Raw genomic sequence first — 22,607 nt, 5'->3', positions numbered from 1 at the left:
GCGGGGCGGGGGGGAGGCGAGGAAGAGCTGCTAACAGCCCTGCGAGGTAGTCCAGGCTCAGAAGGGCCGCAGCTGCCCCCCAGGGTGGTCTTTCGTGGCGGCGTCTGGCGCTTGAGCCACGGAGGGGAGTCTTTTCGCCGCTTTCCTCCCTGCGGACAGCTGCCTCCTGCGGCCCCGGGGTCTTTCCTGAGATGGGGTGTCCCCCGTCCCGTCCGACCTGACTCGTTCCGCCTGTCTCCTGCCCGCCCCCAACAGCCCTCGGCGCGACGCAGCATCGCGTGGCCTCCCGTCCTGTCCCCGCGGGCTGGGATCGCGCTCCCTCTGCCCCTCCCTCCCCCCTCCCTCCCGCGGCGCAGCTAAAGGGGGCTCCGGGGTCCCAGCGGGCCTGGTCTATTCCGGGCACGGCCAGGCGCTCGTGCCAGCCAGGCTCGTCTCTCTGGGATCCGCAGCGGCTTCGGGATGCGGGCGGCGGCGGGGAGGTTCGTGCCCGTGGCCCTGGTCCTGGCGGCCGCCTGTCTGCGGGGCGCCCTGCTGCAGACCCCGGGGGCAGCTGAGCCGCGGCGACCCCTCTTCGAGAAGCTCCGGCGCCTGGAAGCCCAGGTGAGCCGTTCTGCTCCCTCCTTCCCTTCCCTGTCCGCGGTCAGAGCGGGCGCCGGTCCTTTTCCCGCCCCGACGGGAGTCCACGGGGAAGCCTCCCGCGTATATTCCGCTTCTGACCCCAGAAGCGCAGACGGTCCGGGCAGCCGAATCCCCTTTCCCCCCGGGGGAGGACGCGGTGCCCGGTCTCCACTGCTGGCCTCCTCTTTAGTCAGACTTTCTGCTTGGCTTTGATCTCCTGAAACGCGACGGCGAAGGAGGTTCCTGCTCTCCCCTTCGAAGTTCCTCTTTGTGTGTTGAGGGTCACTTTTTCCAGGGGGCGTTTTCAACGAGTTCACTATACAAAAGGCCAGCAAAATCGGGCCAGAATGATGGACTCGGGAGCAGGAAAAGGCAGCGTGTTGAACTCGGTTGCCAGCTTTGACCCGAGCTTATTATATGGTACTTATTCTGCTATCCGAGCTCTCCTTTTCTTAACCAGCAACAAATAAGCGAGCCAAGCACATTGAGTCCCTTAAGTCCCTTCTGTTCTTGAGCCCCAACAACCACCAGCTTGAGGGGAGGGGACTGTTTCCAGCCAGATCCAACTGGATAGAAAAGGGGGGTCCCCAGAGGAAAAAGGGAGCCTGGCGATGTCTGCCTGACAACCAGCTATAATCGGCAAGAATAAATAAAGTGATGGAACCATTTCAGGACAAATAAAGGAGGAACTGAAGCTCAGAAAAGCTCCCAATTTTACAGGTCCCAACAGGCAATAATGGGGGGGGGGGAGTTGCCAATCCTCCTTCTTATTACAGTTCCCTTGGGTTCCCACAGCCTGGGAGACTGCTGGGGGATGCTCAAAACTCACACCCCATTGTGGCTCCAGCTCCCTTCCTCCCTTGCTCAGACCCAGGTCATGTTTCGCTGCAAAAGTTAGTGACAACAGCTGGTGGTGTGATATATAAGCGTTTCAGGTTTTGCCAGAGGCCATTTTAGGCTAAGATTAGCCACAGATATTGGCCCAGCAAAATATATTTCTGCATTTTTGGATGGATTTAAAGAAGGCTATTTTGTGAAAGTCTTTCCTGGGTCTGGGCTTTCTTGCCAGCCTGGGCCTCCACTCTTGTACTGCAAATCTCATCAAGTACAGCCATTGTGTCCACTCCCCGTGATAGTTGGGAGTAAGAGGAATGGTGGTCCACATTTAGAAGAGCTGGCTGAGGGAGAGTAGCCAGGGCACATGAACGAATGCAGATTGCCACAAATTGCCCGACGATTTCAGGAGAAGACAAGAAAACAATCTCGGGATATCTCAAAACTTCAAAACAATGAAATATTTGCCACCCGAAAGAGCAAAATTAACACATTGAACGTTACACTCACCAACCATTTTCAGTTAGTGCTATAAATAATTGTACTTGTTATTGTAAAAATACAACTTCCTAAATATAGTTGAGATTACTCAGTAGCTCCAATGAAGCTGGTGGAAAAATATAATGATGTATTTTGGTCCAAATATCTGGCCGCTGGCCGGTGTCCTCATGCAAGGACATGTCTAAAGGCTTCGTAGAAACTTTCTATATTAGTTCAACACCATCGGTAGGTATTGGAAGGGAACACTCCCCCATTTTGTTCTTGTTTTGGGACCCTGACTTGGTCCTTTTCTTTTGCTCTCAGAGGGCATCTTGCGCAATGCTTGAAGCCATAGTCTTAGTTCCACTTCTGGACACCTTCAGAAATGCACATTTCTAATGCTGTGGGGTGCCGTAGAGTGAGGCTGCAAGGACAGGCAGGAAACGGGCCTTCAGTCCTGGGCTTTTGCCCCCTTCCTCTCTGGCTTCCCCACCAAATGAAGGGCCCCGAGGCTCTTGGTGCTATCATGCCTGCGCCTGTCCTAGGAAGGAACGGATCCCACTTTTCTTGCCCCCGCCCGTTTCCCGATGCTGTTGTCCTGGGCCTCCCCTCTGCCCTGGGCTTTGAGGGGCCTGACTGGACTCCTGTTCCCCAGTTCCGAGGGTTCCAGGAGGTCACCCTGATGCGCCTTCAGGAGATGGCAGAGAACTACAACCTGTCTCACAGTCTGCACACCAAGATGGAGCAGCTGCTGCAGAAGCAGGAGAGCCTGGAGCTGGTGGCCAACGGGTCCCGGGCCGCCAGCCAGGAGGAGCTGCATCGCTTACAGGCTTGGGTAGAGAAGCTGGGAAGGAGTGGCAAGAAGCAAGCGCTGAGGATCCGAGCCCTGGAAGAGGCCTGGCAGGAGACGCTGCAACAGCAGCCGAGGCGGCAGCAGGAGAGCCGCCTGTCCAACCTCACCCAGGAGTTCAAGAGCCACCGGCAGGACTTCCAGCACGTGGCTGTCCAGCAGCGGAGTCTGCAGAAGGCCCTGGAGAGCCTGCAGGATGCCCTCCGGAGCCAGGAAAGCAAGCTGGGCAACATCAAGCGAAGGCTGAAGAGTCTTAAGCAGAAGGAGGCGCTGTCCACTCCTTGGACTGCAGCCCGTCGCCTCGGTACAGAGAAAGCACCAGAGGCGGCTGGAGGGCAGAGCCCCACCTTGAAGAAGCTGGGTGCCAGGCATCGCCAGCAGGGGGGCGACCTGGAGGCCCTGGCCAAGAGCCAAGTGGCACTGCAGAGGAGCTCCCTTCTGAGCCAGGAGGCTTCCCCGCTTCAGGTGGATCTGGGTCCGGCCTCTTCACCTGAGCAGCAGATCCTGGAACAACTGCCCCATGGCCCAGCCAAAGCCCCTGCAGAGGAGAAGCCTCCAGGAAGGCCTCGGAAACCAGGAACAAGTAGGTATAGATAATGCATGAATGCTGCGAGGCACCTTAAACTTTGATGCAGTGGCCTTTCTCGGCCTTAAAATGCGCTGGAGGCTTATCTGGCCAAAGGCCACCCTTCAGCCCTCTGCCTCAGGTGGCCAAGTTGTTTCCACAGGTGGAACTTTCCTTTTGGGGAGACACTTGTGCGGACTTAGAAGCTGTTGCTGCTTCTGCCTGCTTCTAACTTGGAGGTGCTTTGGCATTGTACTTTGCTTTTTGTATTTTATTTGCTGTAGGCATTTTAAATATTGTCTAGGCCCCGAGTGACATGCACGCTTTAGATTGAACATCTTCAATGTAACTGTCACCACCTGAAGTAAAATTCCGAACTGGAGCCCCAAGCTGTGGTGACCCAGAGCTGCAATCGGCTGTGTCGCCCCATTGCTTTTTCTTCCCTGCAGGGTGCAACGTGGATGCCATGCTGGTCTTCCCCAACGCTTCCATCGAGAACTTCGTAGCCTTCCAGCCCGGCCTACAGACCAGCTTGCTGGAACTGAGCCTCTGCAGCTGGGTGAGGACCAGCGCCCGTTACCTGGGCACCATCCTGTCGTATGCCACAGAGGAGAACGACAACAAGCTGGTGCTCCATGGCAGGGACGCTGCCCCCCGAAACTCCATCCATTTTGTGATTGGCGACCCCGCTTTCCGGGAACTGCCAGTGGGGGCCGTCTTGGACGGCAGGTGGCACCACATCTGCGTCATCTGGTCCTCCCTCCAGGGGCGCTACTGGTTCTACCTGGACCGTCGGCTGGCCTCCCTGGGCTCCAACTTCCAGAAGGGCTATGAGATTCCGCCCCAAGGGTCGCTGCTCCTTGGCCAGGAGCAAGACACGCTTGGTGGAGGGTTCGAATCCTCTGAATCATTTGTGGGGTTCCTGGCGGGCTTTGCCATGTGGGGCCGAGTGCTGCTGCCTGGGGAGGTCTCTAGCATTGCCCTCGGAGAAGACTTGCCCCCTGGGACGGTGCTCACCTTGGCCAACGTCTCCATGCTCAGCGGTTCTGTGCAGAAGGTAGACTGCCCCTGCCTTGAGCACTGCCTGTGAACTCCCCCCCCCCGGGAGCCTCGGAGGCTGCCCACCATCCCTGCCCTCACCGCAGAATGAGCTCAGTTGGATTTTCTCCAGAGAAGGGACCCTGCCAAAGGGAACGGGCAGTGGTGGGATTCAAATATGTGAACAACCGGTTCTCTGTGTGGAAGCTGCTTCCGGAAGTCCATTCTGGGCCTGGGCAACAAAAAATTAGCTACCAGTTCTGCCAAAGTGGTGCGAACTGTCTGAATCCCACCACTGGGCCGGAGTCAACCTGAAGGCAGCAGCTGAGACCCCAAAGTTGCTCTAGGCCTCCCTTAGAAGAAGCCATTCAAGCCCCAAAGCAGGACTGGCGCATCTGTACAGTATTTCCTAGGATGGTCTTCGTCCCACCTGTTTCGGTTGGGGGAGCTTCCCCTGCTCTCCCTCACCTCAGCCCCTTTGACTCCGGACTCCAAGACTGACTGGCCACCAGTAGTTCATACCACCCAAGTGAGGGACGGGTGGTGGGCCTGGGGCAGGATAGCTGGCACTCTGGCTCAAGTCACCCAGCCAGTCTCCCCTGCTCAAACAGCAGCATCAGGCGCCAGGTTACACCAACTGCACAACTGCAGAAATAAGGAAAAATAGGCTCACGCATTGCCGATTTCCAGGATATTTGTGCAAGGGACGGGAACTGTTCATCACTCATCTGTCTGGTGTTCCAATTTCTTCCTTCTGGCCTGGAGGCGGGGGTAGGAGATTGGACAAAAAACTTTCCTCGTCTGCAATTTTCATAATTTTTTTTATAAAAAAAAGATGGTGGGCATTGTTGATAAAGTACACTAGTTTCTCCCAAGATGAGGATTTCTTCTTACATTTCTGGCACCAATTGTGATTCCCTGCGTTGCTTAGCTTGTGTACTAGAGAGAACCAATTAATTTCATGGTTGAAAACTAGGGTTTTGACTTGGAGCAATAAATATTTATTCAAGACCCAGGACATCCCACTTTTTCCATCAAATAAGTAAAAAGTATTCAGTGTGACGGAGCTTAAAAATTTGACTTTCCCTATTTTTTTTAATAAAAGACCAGACAATGCTCCAGAACTGGGACCAGCCCTGCCAGCGCTCCGTCTGAGGGCGCTGCAGCTGGGGAGCCCGCGGGAGAAGAAGGAGGGCCAGCTTTGGAAGCTGCCCCGCCAGGGAGCTGCCGGCTGCTGGACCCTCCACCGGGTCTTTCCAAAATGCTCATTCCTCGCAACGCCTCATCTTGTCGCCACATCAAAAAACACCCTCGGGAAAGGGGCATCGCTGTCCTCCCCGCCCTTCAGAAGGGCGCCGGGCGGGCGAGCGAGCGAGCAGAGGGAACCCGGGCGACCGCCACCCCTCCCTGGCAAACCCGGTGGGGAAGGAGAGGTGGCTCCTCCCGGCCCGGAAAACCCCGGTCCCCGAGTCAGCCCGCCGCCTGTGCGCCCTCCCCGCCTGGCTCGGGCTCCCCGGCAAGGACGCTGCGCCCTCAGCTGCAAGCGCAGAGGCGCGCAGTCCCGGGTGGCGGCCCGGCCGGGCGCTGGCTGACAAGCGGCGGCGGGTCCAGCGAGGAACGAGCATCCCGACGCAGAGGGGCGCGAGGCAGGGCAAGGCGGATGCCGGTGACTCCATCCCCCGTGATGCTCCGGGGCAGGCGAGGCGGGCGGATCACGTGTCTCGCCAGCTGCGGCAAGTCACCTGATCGCCGCTCGCTTGCTCTCGAGTCGGCCGGCCTGCGGAGCGGCGATGGCGAACGTAGCGACCCGGGTGTCGTGGTCTGGCCGGGAGGGAGAGGCCGAGGGCCGGGGCGAGACCACGCCGCTGCTGAACGGCACGAGCGGGCAGGTGAGGCTGGCGGAGCCTCCGTGGCCAGGAGAAGTCTATCGCTGGGCGGGGCGAAGCCCATGGCGCGGCCAGCTGGGCTCCTGGTCCGGGGACAGGCGGGGCTGGGGGATTTGAGCCTTCAGGAGCGTTTCGTAAGATTTCTGAGCATGTGTAGAATGCCTTTCCCACCCCTACAGGGAATGGCGCACGCCTGTGCTTCCAAGCAACCTTGGCCCGGGGTCCCTGAGGCTCAGCAAAGACTAGCCTCTTGCCCATAGCTAAAGGGACAGCCGTCCTCCAAGCCCTGCCGTCCAAAGCTGGTGGCCGGGACATTCTTGGCCAGGAGAGGGAAAGCGGCCTGGAAGTTGAAGATGGGAGAAAGGCGCCAAACAGCCTCTGGGATTGAGGGCCTGGGAGAGGCTGCCAAGGTGATGCCCGTTGGCGATCCAGTGGCGCTCCTGGAATCCCTCCCATGCCTGTTTCCTGTGCCCAGTCAGGCAACGCTTGGGGCACTGGGATCCTGGCCATTCCTGGGGAGCCTTTGTATCATTCTCTGTACTCTCTGGGATGAGGGGTTTGTTTCTGGAGGGGCCCCAAGTGGCACAGACAATCCTTTGCCCATCAGTTTGGTGGCAATCTGTGGGCAGTTTCTGAAAGCTGGCTAGCTCTGGCTCTTTTTCAGCATGTTGACACTACCAACATACAGCAGTTTCACGAAACAGTCTCTCTATTGCCTAAAATATTGCTCTAAATTGAAATATTTCAATCTGCCTGTCCTGCATCCTTCGGTCATAGCCAAAGCAGGCCAGTTATCGGAAACTGCCCACGGATTGCCACAAAGCTGACAGGCAAAGGTTGTTTGTGCCAGCCACCATTTGGGGCCCCTCCAGAAACAAATCCCTCATTCAGAGAGTGGCACAAATGCTCCCCGGGAATGGCTGAGATGCCAATGCCCCAAGCACTGTCCGACTGGGCACAGACAACAGGTCTGCAGCGGCTTTGTGAATCTGTTTCCCATGACTTTTCTGCTCTTCCTTCCTCTTCCCCCCACCCCCACCATCTTTCTCCCAGTGTAGCAGAACGAGGCTTTTCATTCCCTGCTGGAATGTCACACGCTCAGGGCTGAAAAGGGAAATGTAATAATTGTTCGTGCAGCCCACATGCTGTTGATAAAACAGCCCTGCTGCCTGCGGAGCTGTTGGGCTTCCCAGGGATAAAGCGTGTTTGCCCTGGATCCTTTCAGCCCCGAAAGGAGCTGGGCAGCTCAAGCAAGACAGATGTGTTTTGCCTCTGCAGCTGAGCCCTTCTTCATCTTCCTTGCGATTTGGGCGCCTGAGCAATGTGGATCTTGGGGATCACGAGAGCACGGTGAGCAAGACATCTGGTGGGAGGGGGGGCAGTAGAATGTGGCTAAATCCAGAGTCTTGATTGATTTGAATTCTGAGTCCTTGCAGGAAACAGAGGCCCCTCGGTCCCTCCCCAGCGAGATTCCACACAACGACAAGCTTCTCTCCCTCAAGTACGAAGTGAGTGCCTCTGTTCTTCCTGGGAAGGGCCTGGGGTGGGGTTGCGGTCACCCTGGAAAGGGAGCCCTTCTTCCAGTGAGCCGGAGGCAAAGCTGGTGCTTTGTAACTGGGCTGGGGGTGTCCACTTCTCCTGAAGGGGTTCTCCATCTTTTGGCCCCCTGCAGAGCTTGGACTATGACAACTGTGAGAACCAGCTCTTCTTGGAAGAGGAGAAGAGAATTAACCACACGGTGAGCCTGCCTCTCCTGGGGCAAACCATCGGCTACGTTCCTTGGATCTGCACTTCTGAAGAACCTCAAGGGGAAACCAGTGGAAACTCTCCCTGCTGCAGCCACAGCTCCGGGATCCTCTCTCCCTTCTTTTGGGGGTGGGGGCGATTCTCCCTGGCTTCCTAATGTCGTTCTCAGCTGCTCCTGCGGCCGAGACTGGAAAGGGACTTCTGGCAGCCAAATTTAGCTTTGGATTCTGGGTCCCCAGTCCTAATCAGCTCTGCCAGGAATGAGGGAGGGTGCAGAGGGCTGAGCTAAGCCTTGAAAGTGGGGGAGGGGGAGGCCCACCCACATAGAACAAGGAGGGAGACCTTGGTTTGCCCACATCAATGGCTTTCAGGTAAAGGTAATGTCAGAGCTAGAACCTTGCTTTGTCAGTGGCCATGCTGCCTTCTGGACCACTGTGCAGCAAACATCAAAGCCTGTCTGAGAAGGGGGGGATTGGACTCTGATCACCGTCCCCCCCAACTATACAGGCATTCCGGACAGTGGAAATTCAGCGCTGGTTCATCTGTGCCATGATCGGCATCCTGACCGGGCTGGTTGCCTGCTTCATCGACATCATGGTGGAGACCTTAGCTGGACTCAAGTACAAACTGGTGAAGGGCAGTATCCTTGAGGGGTGCAATGGGGCAGGTGGGGGGTTCTAGCTGCAGGGGAATTCCTCCTCTTCCAAGACGTTTTCCTTCTCCTCCCCTCCACGCCTCCTCCCAGGTCTATAAACATGGATTCCAAACTAAAAAAACCTGAACCCAATCGGCATCTGTCTGTTTTTCCTTTAAGCTTATTTTTGCCCAGATATTGACAAATTCACCGAGACGGGACGTCTCTCCTTCTCTCTGCTTCTCTGGGCCACTGTGAACGCAGGCTGTGTGATGGCCGGTTCCATCCTTGTTGCATTTCTGGAGGTGAGGCCTCGATCGGCTGGCACACACCCTCCGTGGTGGCAGCTGGGCCGCCGTGACCGAATGCTTTGTCTCTGCAGCCCGTGGCCGCCGGCAGCGGAATTCCACAGATCAAGTGCTACCTGAATGGAGTCAAGATCCCCCACGTGGTTCGGCTGAAGGTCAGGAGCGTAGGGTTTGGTTGTGTTGTGGTTCTCCGCAAGAACACACACCGACCGACTTCGCTTTGATGAGGAAGAGTTGTCATGTGGTGTTCCAAGCTGGGGGCTTTGGCAGCCAAGCAGCAGCGAGTCTGGGAGGACTGTCCCTTTTGGGGTGCAGAAATGCTTCTGGCAAGGGTTGGGTTGGGGTCTTGTGGAGTCTGGCACCTGCTCAGCCCTGTGGCTGCCTAGCTTGGAAGGGAGAGCAGAGCTGCCCTGACCCGTGGCATCCTGTGTGCTCCCCTTGCAGACCCTGATGGTTAAAGTTTGTGGCGTGATCCTCTCCGTGGTTGGAGGCCTGGCAGTGGGGAAGGTAAAGGAGGAGGGCAGGAGCTGCCCTATTGATTTGATGCAAGGGGGTGCTGGGAAACAGTCCTCCTGCCGTCCCCCCCCCCCCCGCACCCCCAACAACCCTGGTTCAGCTGTGGCACTGAATGAACTGATGCCTGCCTTTGGTGCAGTCAGCCCCACAAGGGAAGGGGGAAACGGCTAAGAGGAGCGTGATGGATGCCAGGCTGCTGGTTTGGGTGGAGCAGTAAGTGAGGATGGGTATTCCCAACTGGAGAGAGCCTTCCTCTGCCCAGGCTCCGTCTTCCAGGGTTCCCCCTCTTGTCCAAAAGCCTCTTTGACCCTTTGTGTTCCACTCCCAGGAAGGGCCGATGATCCACTCGGGGGCTGTCATTGCAGCTGGCATTTCTCAAGGGCGCTCGACTTCCTTGAAGAGGGACTTCAGGGTCAGTAGCTTCGCTCCCCAAGATCTGGGTGCGGTGTGGGAGCTGCAAGGTCTGGGCTGAAGACGCCGGCCTTCAGGGGGGCTGCCCGGGAGCTTCATTGGGCAGGAGAGGCCAGGTGTGTCCTACCTGCACACAAACTCCTCGCTTTGTCGACCCGCAGATCTTTGAGTATTTCCGGAGGGACACGGAGAAGCGGGATTTTGTCTCGGCCGGAGCTGCCGCCGGTGTCTCAGCTGCCTTTGGGGCCCCTGGTGGTAAAGCCTTTCCTTCTCCCTCCCTAAGCCTCTCTTTGGCAAAGACGGGGCCCCTCTCCGGATGCCTAGGAAGAGCTGGGCAGAGTGAGGGCCACAGGAGCCTTGCCCTGGGGAATGGGTGCCTGCTCACCTGTGCCCCCTCCCCTCCGTGACAGGTGGGGTCCTCTTCAGCTTGGAAGAAGGCGCTTCCTTCTGGAACCAGTTCCTGACCTGGCGGATTGTAAGTGCCGAGGGGAGGGGGCTGCGCCCAGGGGCCCAGCTCCCCCGAGGGCCTCCCTGCTGCCCGCCTCCTCTCCTCTCTCCCCCCGCAGTTCTTTGCCTCCATGATCTCCACCTTCACCCTGAACTCCATTCTCAGCGTCTACAAGGGCAACCCCCTGGATCTCTCCAGCCCCGGCCTCATCAACTTTGGCAGGTTCGATTCCGAGGTAGGGCCTCCATCCCATCCTTCCCAGCAAGACTCGAGGCCCAGCCAGAGCTACCTGGTGTCCCTTTGTTCTGGGGGGAGGGAAGCCTGGGCACTGGCGGGGGGGCGTGGGTTGGTGTTGGAGCAAGTGGTAGAGCCCTGGAGCTGCTTTGGTTGCTGCTGCCCCTCAGGTGGGCGGAGGGTCTGCTGCTGGGGGCAGGGGGGCAGTGCCAGGCAGTTGCTGGGTCCTGGGCCACAGACTCTCCCCAGCGTTCCTGGCATTCATATCTTTTTGTTCCTTGTTTCAGAAAATGGGGTACACGTTCCAAGAAATCCCCATCTTCATCTTCATTGGTGTGTTGGGTAAGCAGCCCTTTTGGCCTGGAGAACTGGCTTGGCTGACTTCACGGCTGGTCTCACTTGGCCACTGGGCCCCACCGGGCCTTTTGGGGAAGAGTCCCCACCGGCGATGCGGCTGTGCCCCCCTTGACAGCCTGCGGAGTCTCCAGCAAATACGGGGACCATTTGTTAGGCGTGCTTTTTCACCTCCGGCCTCTCCTCCCCTGTTGCTCACGAGCAAGCTGTCCTCCGCAAGTCTGCATGGCTGAGGCCTGCAGACGTGATGCTGGCCCAGCCAAGAGGATGAAAGCAGAAGAGGTGGGGGGATTCCGGGCTCTCCAGATCCCGCAGGGATGCTTTGCGCCCTAGAGGCAGAGTACCGGGGTCCATGCCGGGTCCCTTTCTGACCTGCCTCTGTCTCTTTCCTACTGCAGGGGGGATCCTTGGTGCCACGTTCAATGCTCTGAACTACTGGCTGACGATGTTCCGGATCAGGTGAGACCTTGGTGGGGCTCAGCCTCTGATTCTGGCCTCTCGGGGGCTGCCCTGTCCCATCCAGCCTCTGGTTCACCTGCCTTTCCCCCCTCGGTTCCCCAGATACATCCACCGCCCGTGCCTGCAGGTGGTCGAGTCCGTGCTGGTGGGGGCCGTGACGGCAGCGATTGCCTTTGTCCTCATCTACAGTTCCACAGACTGCCAGCCTCTCCAGGACAACAGCATGGCCTACCCGCTGCAGGTAGGGGCTTGCGGGGGGGGGGGAGTTGTTAAACGCTGGAAGGAGTTGTTGCGGATGGGCCCCAGGCTTAGGATCAACAGGTGGGCAAACAGCTCAGCAAGAAGGATTGGAGTTTTAAACCCAGAGGGGTGGGCGGGGAGAGGTATTGCCAGCCTGGCCATGGGTTCAAAGCGTCCTCTTCAGTTTTGAGGCTCCACTAGAATTTGATGCTTCTGCTTTTGAGAGTATGAGAGTAACAGGTTTCTCCTCTTCCTCCCCTTTTCCTTTTCACCAGCTCTTCTGCCCTGATGGGCAGTACAACTCGATGGCCGCTGCCTTCTTCAACACCCCCGAGAAGAGCGTGGTCCGCCTCTTCCACGACCCTCCAGGTCAGCCACCTCTGCCGCAACACAGAGGTGGACGGGGCTGAGCAGGGATTCTTAACTAGGGCACAAGGAGCTGCCTTGATGCCTCGGGTCGCGTCAACCTTGAGCCACAATTTGCCAGCCAAGGTGGCTGCTAAGCAGAACCGAACCACTCAGCGTAGCCTTCTTAGTCTTCCACAATTGAGCTGCCATCAGGGTTTTACTGGGGCCCAGCTCACCCCCCCCCACTTCTCTTGGAGAGGAGAGAAGTGAGGGTCTTCTGTTTCCCCCCAGGCACTTATGACCCAATGACCTTGGGCTTGTTCACCCTGGTGTACTTCTTCCTGGCCTGCTGGACCTATGGGCTGACGGTGTCTGCGGGCGTCTTCATCCCTTCCCTGCTGATCGGTGCTGCCTGGGGCCGCCTTTTTGGCATTTCATTGTCCTACATTCCCAATGGTTTGGTAAGCCTTGGGCTCCTTTCCCCACAGACCCGGGAGACTCCTGAGAGTCTGGGTCACAGGTGGGGATCAGAAAGGCGAGCTTCACTGCAGGGGTTGGCTGGAGCCCAGGATGTGTGTCTGGGCTGCCTTGTGCTGATCCTGGCGTCAGTTCCCTCCGCCCGCACTATGGGGGCTCATGGGGTAAAGGAGAGCCCCATCTGCTCCACTGCCTGCTTTTTCTCTGGCTTCCAGATCAGGGCTGACCCAGGGAAGTACGCGCTGATGGGAGCAGCAGCACAGCTGGGTGAGTGCCCAAGCGGTGGGCCCCTTTCCAAGGCCTCCACAGGGGAGGGAGGGGCCTGGCTGTGCTTGCGCAGAGCCCAGTTCTGGTGTGCATGTGGAGGTGGGGGTGGTTAAGTTTGGCTCTTTGGGAGGAGCAGAGCCAGGCCGGGAGGCTCAGTCTGGGCCCTTCCGTCGCTCTGGCGGGATCATCCCAGCCATCCAGTTGGGTGGGCAAATAGCTCTGGACAAGTCAGGAACCTCCTGGCTGTTTGGGCTCCTGGTGGCCAAAATGCCCATCGTGCCTGACGAGGCAGCAGGGCTCTTCCTGGGGGAGGAAGGAGAAGTGCCAATGGGGGCTCTTTTCCAGGAGGGATCGTGAGGATGACACTGAGCTTGACTGTGATCATGATGGAGGCCACAGGCAACGTCACCTACGGGTTCCCCATCATGCTGGTCCTGATGACGGCCAAGATCGTGGGGGACTTCTTTGCGGAGGTGAGGGGCTGCACCCCTGAAGAGCTCTGGCGGGAGGTCAAGAGACCCAGAAGCATTTTATCCCAGGGAATGCCCACGGCGGGAATCCCATGGCGCCAACCTCCAGCCCACATTGGCATGACTCAGGCCAGATGGGACCTTCTGTGACTCAGTTTTCCCTCCCGACTGTCGGCACAGACTTTCCAGTGTCTGTCTGGCAGGACTGTCATCACAGCCTGCATGTTCCTTCCCCAAAAAGAATTATTTTGGAAAGCTTGGGGAACGTCTGCCAGGAACACCCGGGGGCTCGTTCTGCTTGTAGACCCCGACCCATCTCCCTTCGTCGCCTCAGGGTCTCTCTCACCCATCTTCACACCCCCTTCTCCCCCTGCCCCCATTCCAGGGCTTGTATGATATGCACATCCAGCTCCAGAGTGTCCCCTTCTTACACTGGGAGGCACCAGTCACTTCGCACTCGTTCACTGCCACGTAAGTTGACTAGCCGACACTCGCTGGGCTCCCTGCAGGTCTGGCTGGAGGAGGGAAGAGGTGCTGGAAGAGGTCAGTGTGGTGGAGGGAGGCCCCTCCCGTCCCTGTGATGAGTGAGGGCCTATTCCCCAGGGTTCCCGGTGGGAAAAACATCTGGCCGAGAGCCTTTCCCACTTGCACCCCAATGGCTCCCCTTGGGTCAAGTGTAAGTCTGGGCTGTCCTCCCTACAGACAGGTGATGAGCACCCCAGTCACTTGCCTGCGGCAGACTGAGAAAGTGGGGACCATCGTGGATATCCTCAGCGACACGCCCTCCAATCACAATGGCTTCCCTGTGGTCGAGAGCACCCCTGGCAGCGACCAGGTGGGAAAGTGGCTGGCATGAGCTGGCAGCCCAATTGAGCAGAGAAGCTTCTGGGAGCGATGCTGGGGTGAAACCCCAGGGAGCTGTTGCTGCCGTGACAGGCGGAGCTTGCTGATGGTGGGAAGGTTTTATTCCCAGATTTGGGGATTCGTCTCCTAAAGGCCTTCTCAGATATTTTTAACCCAAAGCAGCCCTTGTGATAAAAAGCGCAGGGGGGTGGGTGTGTGGAGTGTGTGAAGGAACCCTCAGCGCCACTTGGCATCCAGCATCTGCTGAGGGTTGGGCCAGGATGGGCCTCTCTTCTCTCCCCATTGTCGGGGTGGGAACAACCCCAATTTCAGCAGTGACCCAGGAAAGCCTCTCTTGTTGCAGACGATGGGGCTGCGAGGCCTGATCCTGCGCTCCCAGCTGATTGTGCTCCTGAAGCACAAGGTAGGTGTGCGCTGGATCGGGGCAGCAGGGGGTCTGGCCGATGGGTGCAGCGGGAGCTGGTGGGGCTTGGGAAGCGCAGGTGCTGTGGCAGAGAAGGGGCTTCCCGACCAGCCACCCAAGCCAGGCCTTCAAGGGGAGCTCAGGGCCATTATTAGGAGGGGAACCAGTCCGTTCCCTCCGGCCTGGGCCAAGTGGGCTGCCCCTCAGGAATGCTTCCCGCTTCCCTGCAGGTCTTTGTGGAGCGGGCCAGCCTGTCTCTGCGGCAGCGGCGGCTGAAGCTGAAGGACTTCCGGGACGCCTACCCTCGCTTCCCCCCCATCCAGTCCATCCACGTCTCCCAGGACGAGCGCGAGTGCATGATGGACCTGACCGAGTTCATGAACCCCTCGCCATACGCTGTGCCACAGGTGAAGGGCCTGGAGCGCGCTGTGGGCTTCCCCAGTGGGCAGGCTATGACCATGCCTGGCAAGGGGCCTGACGTTCCCGAACTGGAGGGGCATCTCGTTTCTTGGCCCAAGCTGGCCCATCTGGCTGCAGGGGCAGCAGGTTCGAGAGAGAGGGCTCACCTCTGGGCTGCTGGAGGGAAGGAGTTGGATGGACCCTGCTGGCCTCCATGCCACGTTCCCTCCCTCTGACCGGCCTGCGTCCCGATTGCAGGAGGCCTCTCTCCCAAGGGTCTTCAAGCTCTTCCGAGCCCTGGGCTTGCGCCACCTGGTGGTTGTGGACAATCAGAACCAGGTAGGCCCCCAGCTCTGTGGGAAGAAGCAGGGGGAGGGGTGTCTCTTGCAGGGAGCTGCTCCTCCAGCTGCTGGGCCCATCGCCTTGCCCTGAGATGGGGGGGGGGTGCTTGCCCAGCCTGAGCACGTGTGCCCCTCTTGCCTTGCAGGTGGTGGGGCTGGTCACCCGGAAGGACCTGGCCCGCTATCGGCTGGGGAAGAAAGGCATCGAGGAGATGCTTCTGGCCAAGACGTGACTTTGCTGGGCTGCTCAGGACTTCAGCGGTGCACTGGAACCCTCTGGCCCTTCTCTTGCAGGGCGGCCGGCACAGAGGCCCCATCGGGGGCTCCCGCTTCAAGCTGCGCCCCTGGCTGCCCCCTCTTCCTCACGACCCTTTTCATTGCTCTGTGCAGCGTGGGGGACGCTCCGGGCTCCTCAGAGAGCTCAGCTCAGAGAGTGGCAAAAGCAGGCAGACCTGCGGCAACCTGGGCTTGGTGTGGCTTTCGTGTATCTTTCACGCATTCAGGTTCTCAGCCTGCTTTCCTTAGCCCATCACTCACCGACTGTGCCTTCCAAGTCCCTCCTCAGGCAGGAACCGCCCCAAGCAGGCCCCGAGCCCGTCTCTTTCAGCTCCCTTCCCTCCAACAAGGAGGGGGTGCTTGGCCTTCGGGTGGGGCATCACCCAGACTTGCTCTTTTCCAGCTTTTCTCTCTGTGTTGAAACAGGCCAAGCGAGGCTGGCCTGGATCCATGTGCTCAGAGCACTGAGACTGGCGGTTTCTGCCCTTGAAGGGTGCAGATGGCATTGTGGGCAGTTTGTGTCCCCTCTTGCGTTCGGACACCGTTCGGTTGGAGGAGGCAGGCGTGGTCCATTGGGCCGACCAGCAGCCCTTTTCCCAAGGCTTTAGGTTTTTTTCTTTTTTTCTACCCTGCGAGGCCTTGAATGTTTGCTGTCTTCTACAGCATGCGTAGCTGTACCTCAAAAGCCCTTTTTTTGTGCCGAAATAAAAATGAATTAGGTTTTTCTCCCTTCTGATATTGGTTTTTCTTATCGCCCTGGCTGTGCCAGCCATGGAGTGAAGAGGGGTTGGGGCATGAGAGAAACTGAGCCAGAACAAAAATGGAATCTGGTGTGGAAGTTGGTGGCAGGGAGGATGTGTGAAGCTTCGTCCTTTCCCCCCGCCAAGCAGCAGGTTCCCAGCTCCAAAGCCAGGTCTCTTAGCGACCGCTCCCAGAGGGGACCTATTGTGACCCATCAGGCAGGAGCCTTGGCCCCTGTCTGGCGCACTGGCAACCCACAAGCACAGAGATGGAGAGAGGGCGCAGCTTCCTGGATGGGCCATGAGGTCTGCATATGCAGCCTTGGTGCTTGGTTCCCTGGTGCTGCAGAAGGACCTCAGTGGGGGACCCTCCCTCCGGAGCCGGACTGCTCGGGAAGCAGATGGAAAAGAGGGCCCTGCTGGGTCCTGCTCGGAGGGAAACCTGCTGTCCCAGTTCCAACACATGTTGTGTTCACAAGGCTTCTGCTGGATCTCAGAGACAACATGGGGGTTTCCCCTGGCCGGGGCAGTCCTGCTGCTGCTCTGGCTGGGCTTTGAAATCTGGACCTCCTCCTGCCTGGCCAGGTGGCAAGCCCAGTTTAGGCAGCCTGTCGCAACGGAGAGCCCCGCAGCACAGCCCAGCTCTCCTCCCTTGGTAAAGAGAGGGCTTTACTTAAGCATATTGCAGTCTCTGGTGTGGTCCTGGGCAGCTCGTGCACACCCACCAGCCCAGGGCTTGGCTGACCAAAAGCACCCATAAAGCCACTTTTCTCCACTGCTTTTCTGCGTGAGCTTAGCCCGGCCTGAACATGGCGCTAAGGGCCACCGTGTAGTTGCAGATGGAGAGCCTGGGTTTGCAAACGGTCCTGAGACAGAAAGAGGAAGCAGGGAGATCGTAACTAGAAGCTCTCACTTGCACGTTATGAGCTTTGGAAGGGGGACGTCAGTTGAGCAGAGCTGAGAATGTGGGACCAGCCTTGCAGGATCAAAGCAGACACCCACCCACCATTTCCGGGTTCCTGTCAGCAATTGCTGGCAAGAGACTCTGGAAGCCAATGGGGTAGACTGCCTCTGAACATGGAGGGGCCATCTTTCAGTGGTACAGAATGTGTCCTTCAAATATTGGAAGGATGGTATTAAAACAGGTCACACCAAATTACATTGCCCTTAATTTTGTTGTGGATCTACCTGGGACCAGATGCATTTCAGAGAGAGGGTTTATCCAGGGGCAGGTTGTTGGCCTAGATGCGCCTGAGTTGACCCAAAGCATCCTGGTTTTTCTGAAATTGACTGTCCCATACAAGGACAAGTCAGCATGGTTTACAATAAAACTACATTTGATAACAGAAATCCAAACCACATAAACCATCTCCATTTAGAAAGTATGTTACATGTGTTTGTCCAGGGGAAGGAAATTCGAAGCCAAAATCAAACTCCCCCCCCCCATTTGGCCAGAGGAGACCTGGCAGGCTGCGATGGGACCGAAAGAGACAATTGTAAGGAGCAGGTGCTAACTCAGCCAGGCCCTCCGCAGAGCTGCCAGATGGGACCTGACAGGCAACAGAAGCTAAAGGCACCTGGACAAAAAGGCTGCCTGGCCAGAAGCCCCTGAGCCGCAGAGAGTCTCTCCTTTGCACTGAAGCAGGAAAGCTGCCGACAGTACCCCAAACTGGAAGGGGGCAACTTTTATTAAGTTTGCTGGGGGTTTTTTCTCATGCTTTAAGCCTTTGGGAAGCCAGAATGCACCTTCTCCATGAGAAAATTTGAAACCCAGTAACCTTTTTTCCCCATTACAGCCTGAAGCAGAGTGTGAAGGAGAGAGAGAAAACGACTTTTCAGCCACACAAGCAAAACGTATGTTTATTCCAACTTCATCTTTCCCTGGAGTAGAGGTGGGCCCATGGCATTACCTTTAGGTTCACCAGGGATCGGTGGCTGTTTGTGGTGTGAATGGGAGCCGATGGCCCATGGGACTGCCCTCCCCCCCCAATCAGGTTCCATTCAGAACCTGCCCTGGTTTTTCTCAGCCTCAGCAGAGCTTCCCATTTTGCTGACTTAGCTGGCCTTTTGCCAAATCTTGTATTCCTGCAGTTGTGTAACTCAGGTTTAAGACTGCTCCAAAGGTAGCATCAATTCTCTTCTTTCCCCATTGTTAAAGATGATCGCTTGGCAGGTTTTTCTTTTCAGTAGCAGTTAGTCAAGGCAGCTTCATGGATATTTTAAAAATACTTTCTATAAGTTGATTGAAGTAAAAATAAATTCCAAATATATACTTTTTCCGGTTATAGATTCTAGCTGCGTTTGTGGGAGACAACTAACATCTGATTTTGAAAGGTAGGTGAAATCTCACTGTCTTTGTAGGAGACTCTCTGCAACTGCACTTTCTGTCCTCTCAGTAATGGCAGAGAAACTCCTCTGTGGGGGCCACGCAAAGCTGCGAGGACCTGGCTGGGGCTGGGCTCCAGTTGTCGCTGGGGAAGGCTCAGTGAAGCTGGTCGGGCAGCTTCGCCTATCTGGGCATCATAAAACAGTCACAACAGTTCTTCAGACAAGATAAGGTCCGAAGAATTTTCCAAGGTGGAAGTTTTCCCATCAGGGTAGGAATGGGCACATTGCAGAAATGCAGTGATTATTTTTTATAAGTGGGATCATCTATAAGTGAAAACAGTGTTTTCTTGTCTAGCAGTGTAGGAAAATTCTGATTTCTCTTTCTTTCTACAGTTATGACCTGCCTTGGCAGGTCCACAGACATCCCTACGATCCATATCAAACTCCAAGAAGCGTGTGTCAAAATGAGAACTTATACCAAAAGTACCACCCGTGTCTACCTCCTTTATTAAGGACCACCATGATTCAGCCAAAGCACTCCTCCTCCAGCTCCTCCTCCTGCTTGCCGCTCCTAAAACACTTGAACTTGCGCTGTCGTGTGGCTACAGATGCTTCCTGGGCAACACACGATTCCTCGGACGCTTCCGAAGCCAGCAGCTCTGATTCTTCTTCCTCAGAATCAGAAGATCTTTATTTTCTGAAGAAAAGAAAACAACGTGGGCCATCATTTTTCCCTTTATTCCCAGAAAGACTTCCTGAAATAAAAAGTGCGCCACTGCTTCCGGAAAGTCATCCTGAAATTAAGGGAGTCCCGCAGATGTCTTTTGCACAAATAAACTTTGTCCAGAGCTCCACTTTTGAAAAGGAGGATCATGTCATTTTGATGGAGAAATCTCTTGAAATCCGTATGGGACCCCTGCCGGCACCCACGGCCACCAGCTCCCTCCCCAGGTTGAGGATCGGGGATAAAGAGGAAGTGGGAGAGAAACCTTCGCCTCTCCCCTTGCTGGATCAAATGGCCATCCAGTGTCTTGACTTCAGGGTGAAAGAGCAGAAAGAGGAACTTGCTAAAACAACGGAGAAATCTGTCACTGAACCGTCTTCTCAAAAAGAGGAAGAGGCCACTCAGCCGAAGGCTACCACAGACCCTGCGGGCGGCATGCCTCCCGACTCAGAGGAAGCGCCGACTGTTCTGAAAGCAATGGATGAGAAAAGTAAAAACTTCTTGGAATTTCACATCAAGAAGAAAATGGTTCAGAGACGGTGTGGAGTTCCCACTGTGGTCATCAACTCTGTGAACCTGTTTCAATCTCTGAAAAAAAAATCCTTCTGTGGGGATCTTAAAAAAACGATGCAAAACATTTTACTAAACGCTGAAGCTCCAGCATGGCCTCCCCTCCTGCCCAGGAATGCTCTGGCTGTCTACACGAAATCTTTTCAGGAATCTCCAAAAGCCAACAGGTACTACATTTTTCACAAAGCAAACCCAGAAGAAATCAGAAAAGCAGGCTTCCCTGCTCCCAAGGAGAAGCTAGGCCTTCAAACAAGAGATTCCCAGAGAAGCCAAACAAATTATGTTCTTTTCTCAATGGAACCAGAAAAACTCCGGAAGCTGCTTTTCCATTTAACAGTGAAAATGGTGGAAATTCAAAAGGGAGCCTTCCCTGAAATGGTCGAGAACTCCCTCCGCACCTTCAGTATCGTTTCCATAAAGCCTCTGCCAAAGTTGATCCGTTTTGGCAACAAACTCTTAAGGCCCAAAGACCTCTCGCTAGCCTTTGTTGCCAAAGAGACGCTTTGCATCATTGACTTCAACATCAGCCACAAATACATGGTCTTCACCTGGGGAATCCCAAAGCTGCACTCCAGACTCACAGAAAAGGCCACCCCGGCCCTCTCTGAGGCAACACAGTGTCCCAGTGGCCCAGTGAAAGAAATTCCTCAGAAGCCCCCTGCTCCCATACTGGTCTTGAAAACTCCCAGGAAGAGGGCCACGACCCCCAGGGGGGCTGAGTCAAAGCAAATTCTCTTGATTCCAAAGCCCCAGGTCCCTCGTATAATCCCCCTGGCTCCTGCAAAAAGGCCTCAAGATGTGCAGTTCACAGACCTCTTTAAGCAGAGGTCTTTGGCTCCCAGCACTCCCTCCAAAAAGGCCAAAGGACCCCCTCACTGGTCACTGGCAGTGCTTCTTAGAGATGTCCCCACTCAGAAACATTTTGAAGCAGAAGCACCAGGTGAAGGGATCCAGTCTAAGAAAGTGCCTCTTGCCATGCCTTCTTCTGAGAGTCAGGGAGCAGTTGGTAAAGACAGCACCAGCAAGCAAAAAGCTCTGGAGGAGAAAACAACGGAGGGTAAAATCAGGACTCTGAAAGCTGCAAACTTACAGGACCTCCCAGCTCCCCTTAAGAAAGGAGCAAAGGCAGATGGGAAAGACGCAGGAAGCGAGGAAGATGGGGACCATCAGGAAGAGCAGGAAGGCGCGTTGCATTACAGGGCTCTCCCACCAACCACCAAGAAGGGAGCAGAAAACAAAAAAGATGGGGACGAACGGGGTGAGCTGGAAGGAACGATGCCTTGCAGGGCTGTCCCACTGTCCCCTGAGAAGGGGGGGAGCAAAAGAGATGGGGTCCGACCGGCAGAGCTGGAAGGAAGGATGCGCTACACCTCCACCACTGAGACAAGAGCAGGAACTGAAAGCAAAACAAATGAGGATCAACAGGCAGAGCTGGAAGGAAGGGTGCATTACAGACCCTCCTCTGAGAAGGGGGCAAGCAAAAAAGATGGGGATGAGCAGGGAGAGTTGGAAGGCATAATGTGTTACAGGGCTCTCCCGGGGACTCCCAAGAAAGAAGCAGCAACAGGAAGTGAAAGAGATGGGGGCCGACCAGCAGAGCTGGAAGGAAAGATGCGCTACGTGTCCACCGCCGAGACGGGAGCAGGGACTGGAAGCAAAAAAGATGGGGACCAACAGGGAGAATTGGAAGGAACGTTGCATTACTTGGCTCTCCCACTGGCCCCCAAGAAGGGGGCGAGAGATGGGGACCGACCGGCAGAGCTGGAAGGAATGATGCACTACTCGGCTATCCCAAAGCAGGCAGCCCAGGCAGAGGGAGAAGGAACCGCAGCTGGGCGGGCCAGGAGCGCGCAGAGATTTCCCGCCAGGGCTGCCCCATCTTCTCCCAGCCCGAGGGAAGCCGCTGCCGGCGAAAGCCTGGCGGGAGCCAAGAGCAGAGGCGAGGCGGACGGAAAAGCAGCGGCAGGGTTCAAGGAAGCGCGCACCTCTCGGAAGGGCAGGGAACGAGGACCACGCGGCGATGCGCTCGCCCTCTCCCTGGGCGTCCAGGCGGTGGGCAGGCAGCGGGACGCGCCCATCACGCGGGCCAGCCTCTTCCTCCAGCTGGACCTGACCAAGGAGAAGCTCAACCTGCATTTGCAGAAGCGGCTGGAGGCGGCGCTGCGCCCGCGGCAGAGGGCCGGGCTGAGCCTTCGCGTGGAGACGGGCGCGGGGAAGGAACGGGGGCCGCCGCCGCACCGCCCCTTCTGCTACGTCTGCATGGCCCCGGAGCGCCGCGGGGCCGCCGTCCGGACCGGGTGCTGGGCGCTACCGCAGCGCATCCTGGACATGAGCGACGGCCGCGTGCCGCAAGTGGCCCGCCTCGAGCGCCGCCCCAGGGAGCCCCGGAGAGGCGGCCCGCGTCGCCTGGCTAGACGGCGGCGTCGGGGCGCTGGCCAAGCCCGCCCGGGGGAGGCGCGGGCCATTAAACCGTTTGCTTGACAGCCGAGTCCGGGGGTGCCTTACGGGCGAGCGGCGGCGGCGCGGCCTCCTCAGCTGGAGCTGGCCTCCGGGCTTCCAGCGGGCTCCACCGGGCGAGATTGCTTCCCGGCCGGCCACGAGCGACGAGCAAAGGCGGTCCAACGCGGGAACGCATGCGTACGAAGACGCCCCCTTTCGTGCGTTTGCGCAGCGCGGCACCGCGATGCCCGCCCTGCCCTTACTCCGAAGCCCGCTTCGGGGCGGTGCGTCTCGCGCAGGCAAGACGTGTGCACGCCGGTCTCGGGAGCGCCGCCAGCCT

At 57.2% G+C, this 22,607-nt stretch overlaps 3 protein-coding genes across 3 annotated transcripts; all 3 read left to right on the top strand.

Moving 5' to 3' along the window:
* The first annotated feature begins 100 nt into the window (after positions 1-100).
* Positions 101-5,396, top strand: PTX4 (pentraxin 4). The gene is made up of 3 exons (XM_039360301.1): positions 101-600; positions 2,588-3,365; positions 3,797-5,396. The coding sequence occupies exons 1-3, from the start codon at positions 460-462 to the stop codon at positions 4,435-4,437; spliced, it is 1,560 nt and encodes a 519-aa protein (XP_039216235.1). The 5' UTR covers positions 101-459; the 3' UTR covers positions 4,438-5,396.
* A 779-nt stretch (positions 5,397-6,175) lies between these two features.
* CLCN7 (chloride voltage-gated channel 7) lies at positions 6,176-16,191 on the top strand. The gene is made up of 25 exons (XM_039360289.1): positions 6,176-6,274; positions 7,550-7,621; positions 7,708-7,779; positions 7,944-8,009; positions 8,525-8,657; positions 8,847-8,956; positions 9,034-9,114; positions 9,404-9,466; positions 9,804-9,887; positions 10,048-10,141; positions 10,297-10,361; positions 10,453-10,569; positions 10,856-10,910; positions 11,321-11,381; positions 11,484-11,622; positions 11,897-11,990; positions 12,261-12,430; positions 12,662-12,713; positions 13,059-13,186; positions 13,569-13,654; positions 13,886-14,018; positions 14,391-14,450; positions 14,681-14,857; positions 15,108-15,188; positions 15,337-16,191. Exons 1-25 carry the CDS (start codon positions 6,176-6,178, stop codon positions 15,421-15,423), a joined length of 2,379 nt encoding a protein of 792 aa, XP_039216223.1. The 3' UTR covers positions 15,424-16,191.
* Positions 16,192-16,328: 137 nt separating this feature from the next.
* LOC120315740 lies at positions 16,329-22,309 on the top strand. Its single transcript, XM_039360573.1, has 4 exons — positions 16,329-16,861; positions 18,003-18,060; positions 18,495-18,540; positions 18,928-22,309. The coding sequence occupies exons 1-4, from the start codon at positions 16,508-16,510 to the stop codon at positions 22,307-22,309; spliced, it is 3,840 nt and encodes a 1,279-aa protein (XP_039216507.1). The 5' UTR covers positions 16,329-16,507.
* The last annotated feature ends 298 nt before the right edge of the window (positions 22,310-22,607 follow it).

The sequence above is a fragment of the Crotalus tigris genome, unplaced genomic scaffold (assembly GCF_016545835.1).
Source record: "Crotalus tigris isolate CLP2741 ecotype Arizona unplaced genomic scaffold, ASM1654583v1 scf7180000019173.45859301935:6455823, whole genome shotgun sequence".
In the NCBI taxonomy this organism is placed as follows: Eukaryota; Metazoa; Chordata; class Lepidosauria; order Squamata; family Viperidae; genus Crotalus; species Crotalus tigris.
Note: the sequence above shows the minus strand (reverse complement) of the source record. Positions and strands in the feature narration are given on the sequence as shown.

What these genes read in the sequence shown, in the direction of transcription:
- LOC120315740 (XM_039360573.1), top strand. Translation starts at nt 16,508, where the DNA reads ATGAGGTCTGCATATGCAGCCTTGGTGCTTGGTTCCCTGGTGCTGCAG. An exon ending in AGCCCAGCTCTCCTCCCTTG is followed by an intron (nt 16,862 to 18,002) that starts GTAAAGAGAGGG and finishes TCCCCATTACAG; the next exon opens with CCTGAAGCAGAGTGTGAAGG. An exon ending in CTAACATCTGATTTTGAAAG is followed by an intron (nt 18,541 to 18,927) that starts GTAGGTGAAATC and finishes TTCTTTCTACAG; the next exon opens with TTATGACCTGCCTTGGCAGG.
- CLCN7 (XM_039360289.1), top strand. Translation starts at nt 6,176, where the DNA reads ATGGCGAACGTAGCGACCCGGGTGTCGTGGTCTGGCCGGGAGGGAGAG. An exon ending in GAGGCCTGGCAGTGGGGAAG is followed by an intron (nt 9,467 to 9,803) that starts GTAAAGGAGGAG and finishes TTCCACTCCCAG; the next exon opens with GAAGGGCCGATGATCCACTC. An exon ending in AGTTCCTGACCTGGCGGATT is followed by an intron (nt 10,362 to 10,452) that starts GTAAGTGCCGAG and finishes CTCCCCCCGCAG; the next exon opens with TTCTTTGCCTCCATGATCTC.
- PTX4 (XM_039360301.1), top strand. Translation starts at nt 460, where the DNA reads ATGCGGGCGGCGGCGGGGAGGTTCGTGCCCGTGGCCCTGGTCCTGGCG. An exon ending in TCCGGCGCCTGGAAGCCCAG is followed by an intron (nt 601 to 2,587) that starts GTGAGCCGTTCT and finishes CCTGTTCCCCAG; the next exon opens with TTCCGAGGGTTCCAGGAGGT. An exon ending in GCCTCGGAAACCAGGAACAA is followed by an intron (nt 3,366 to 3,796) that starts GTAGGTATAGAT and finishes TCTTCCCTGCAG; the next exon opens with GGTGCAACGTGGATGCCATG.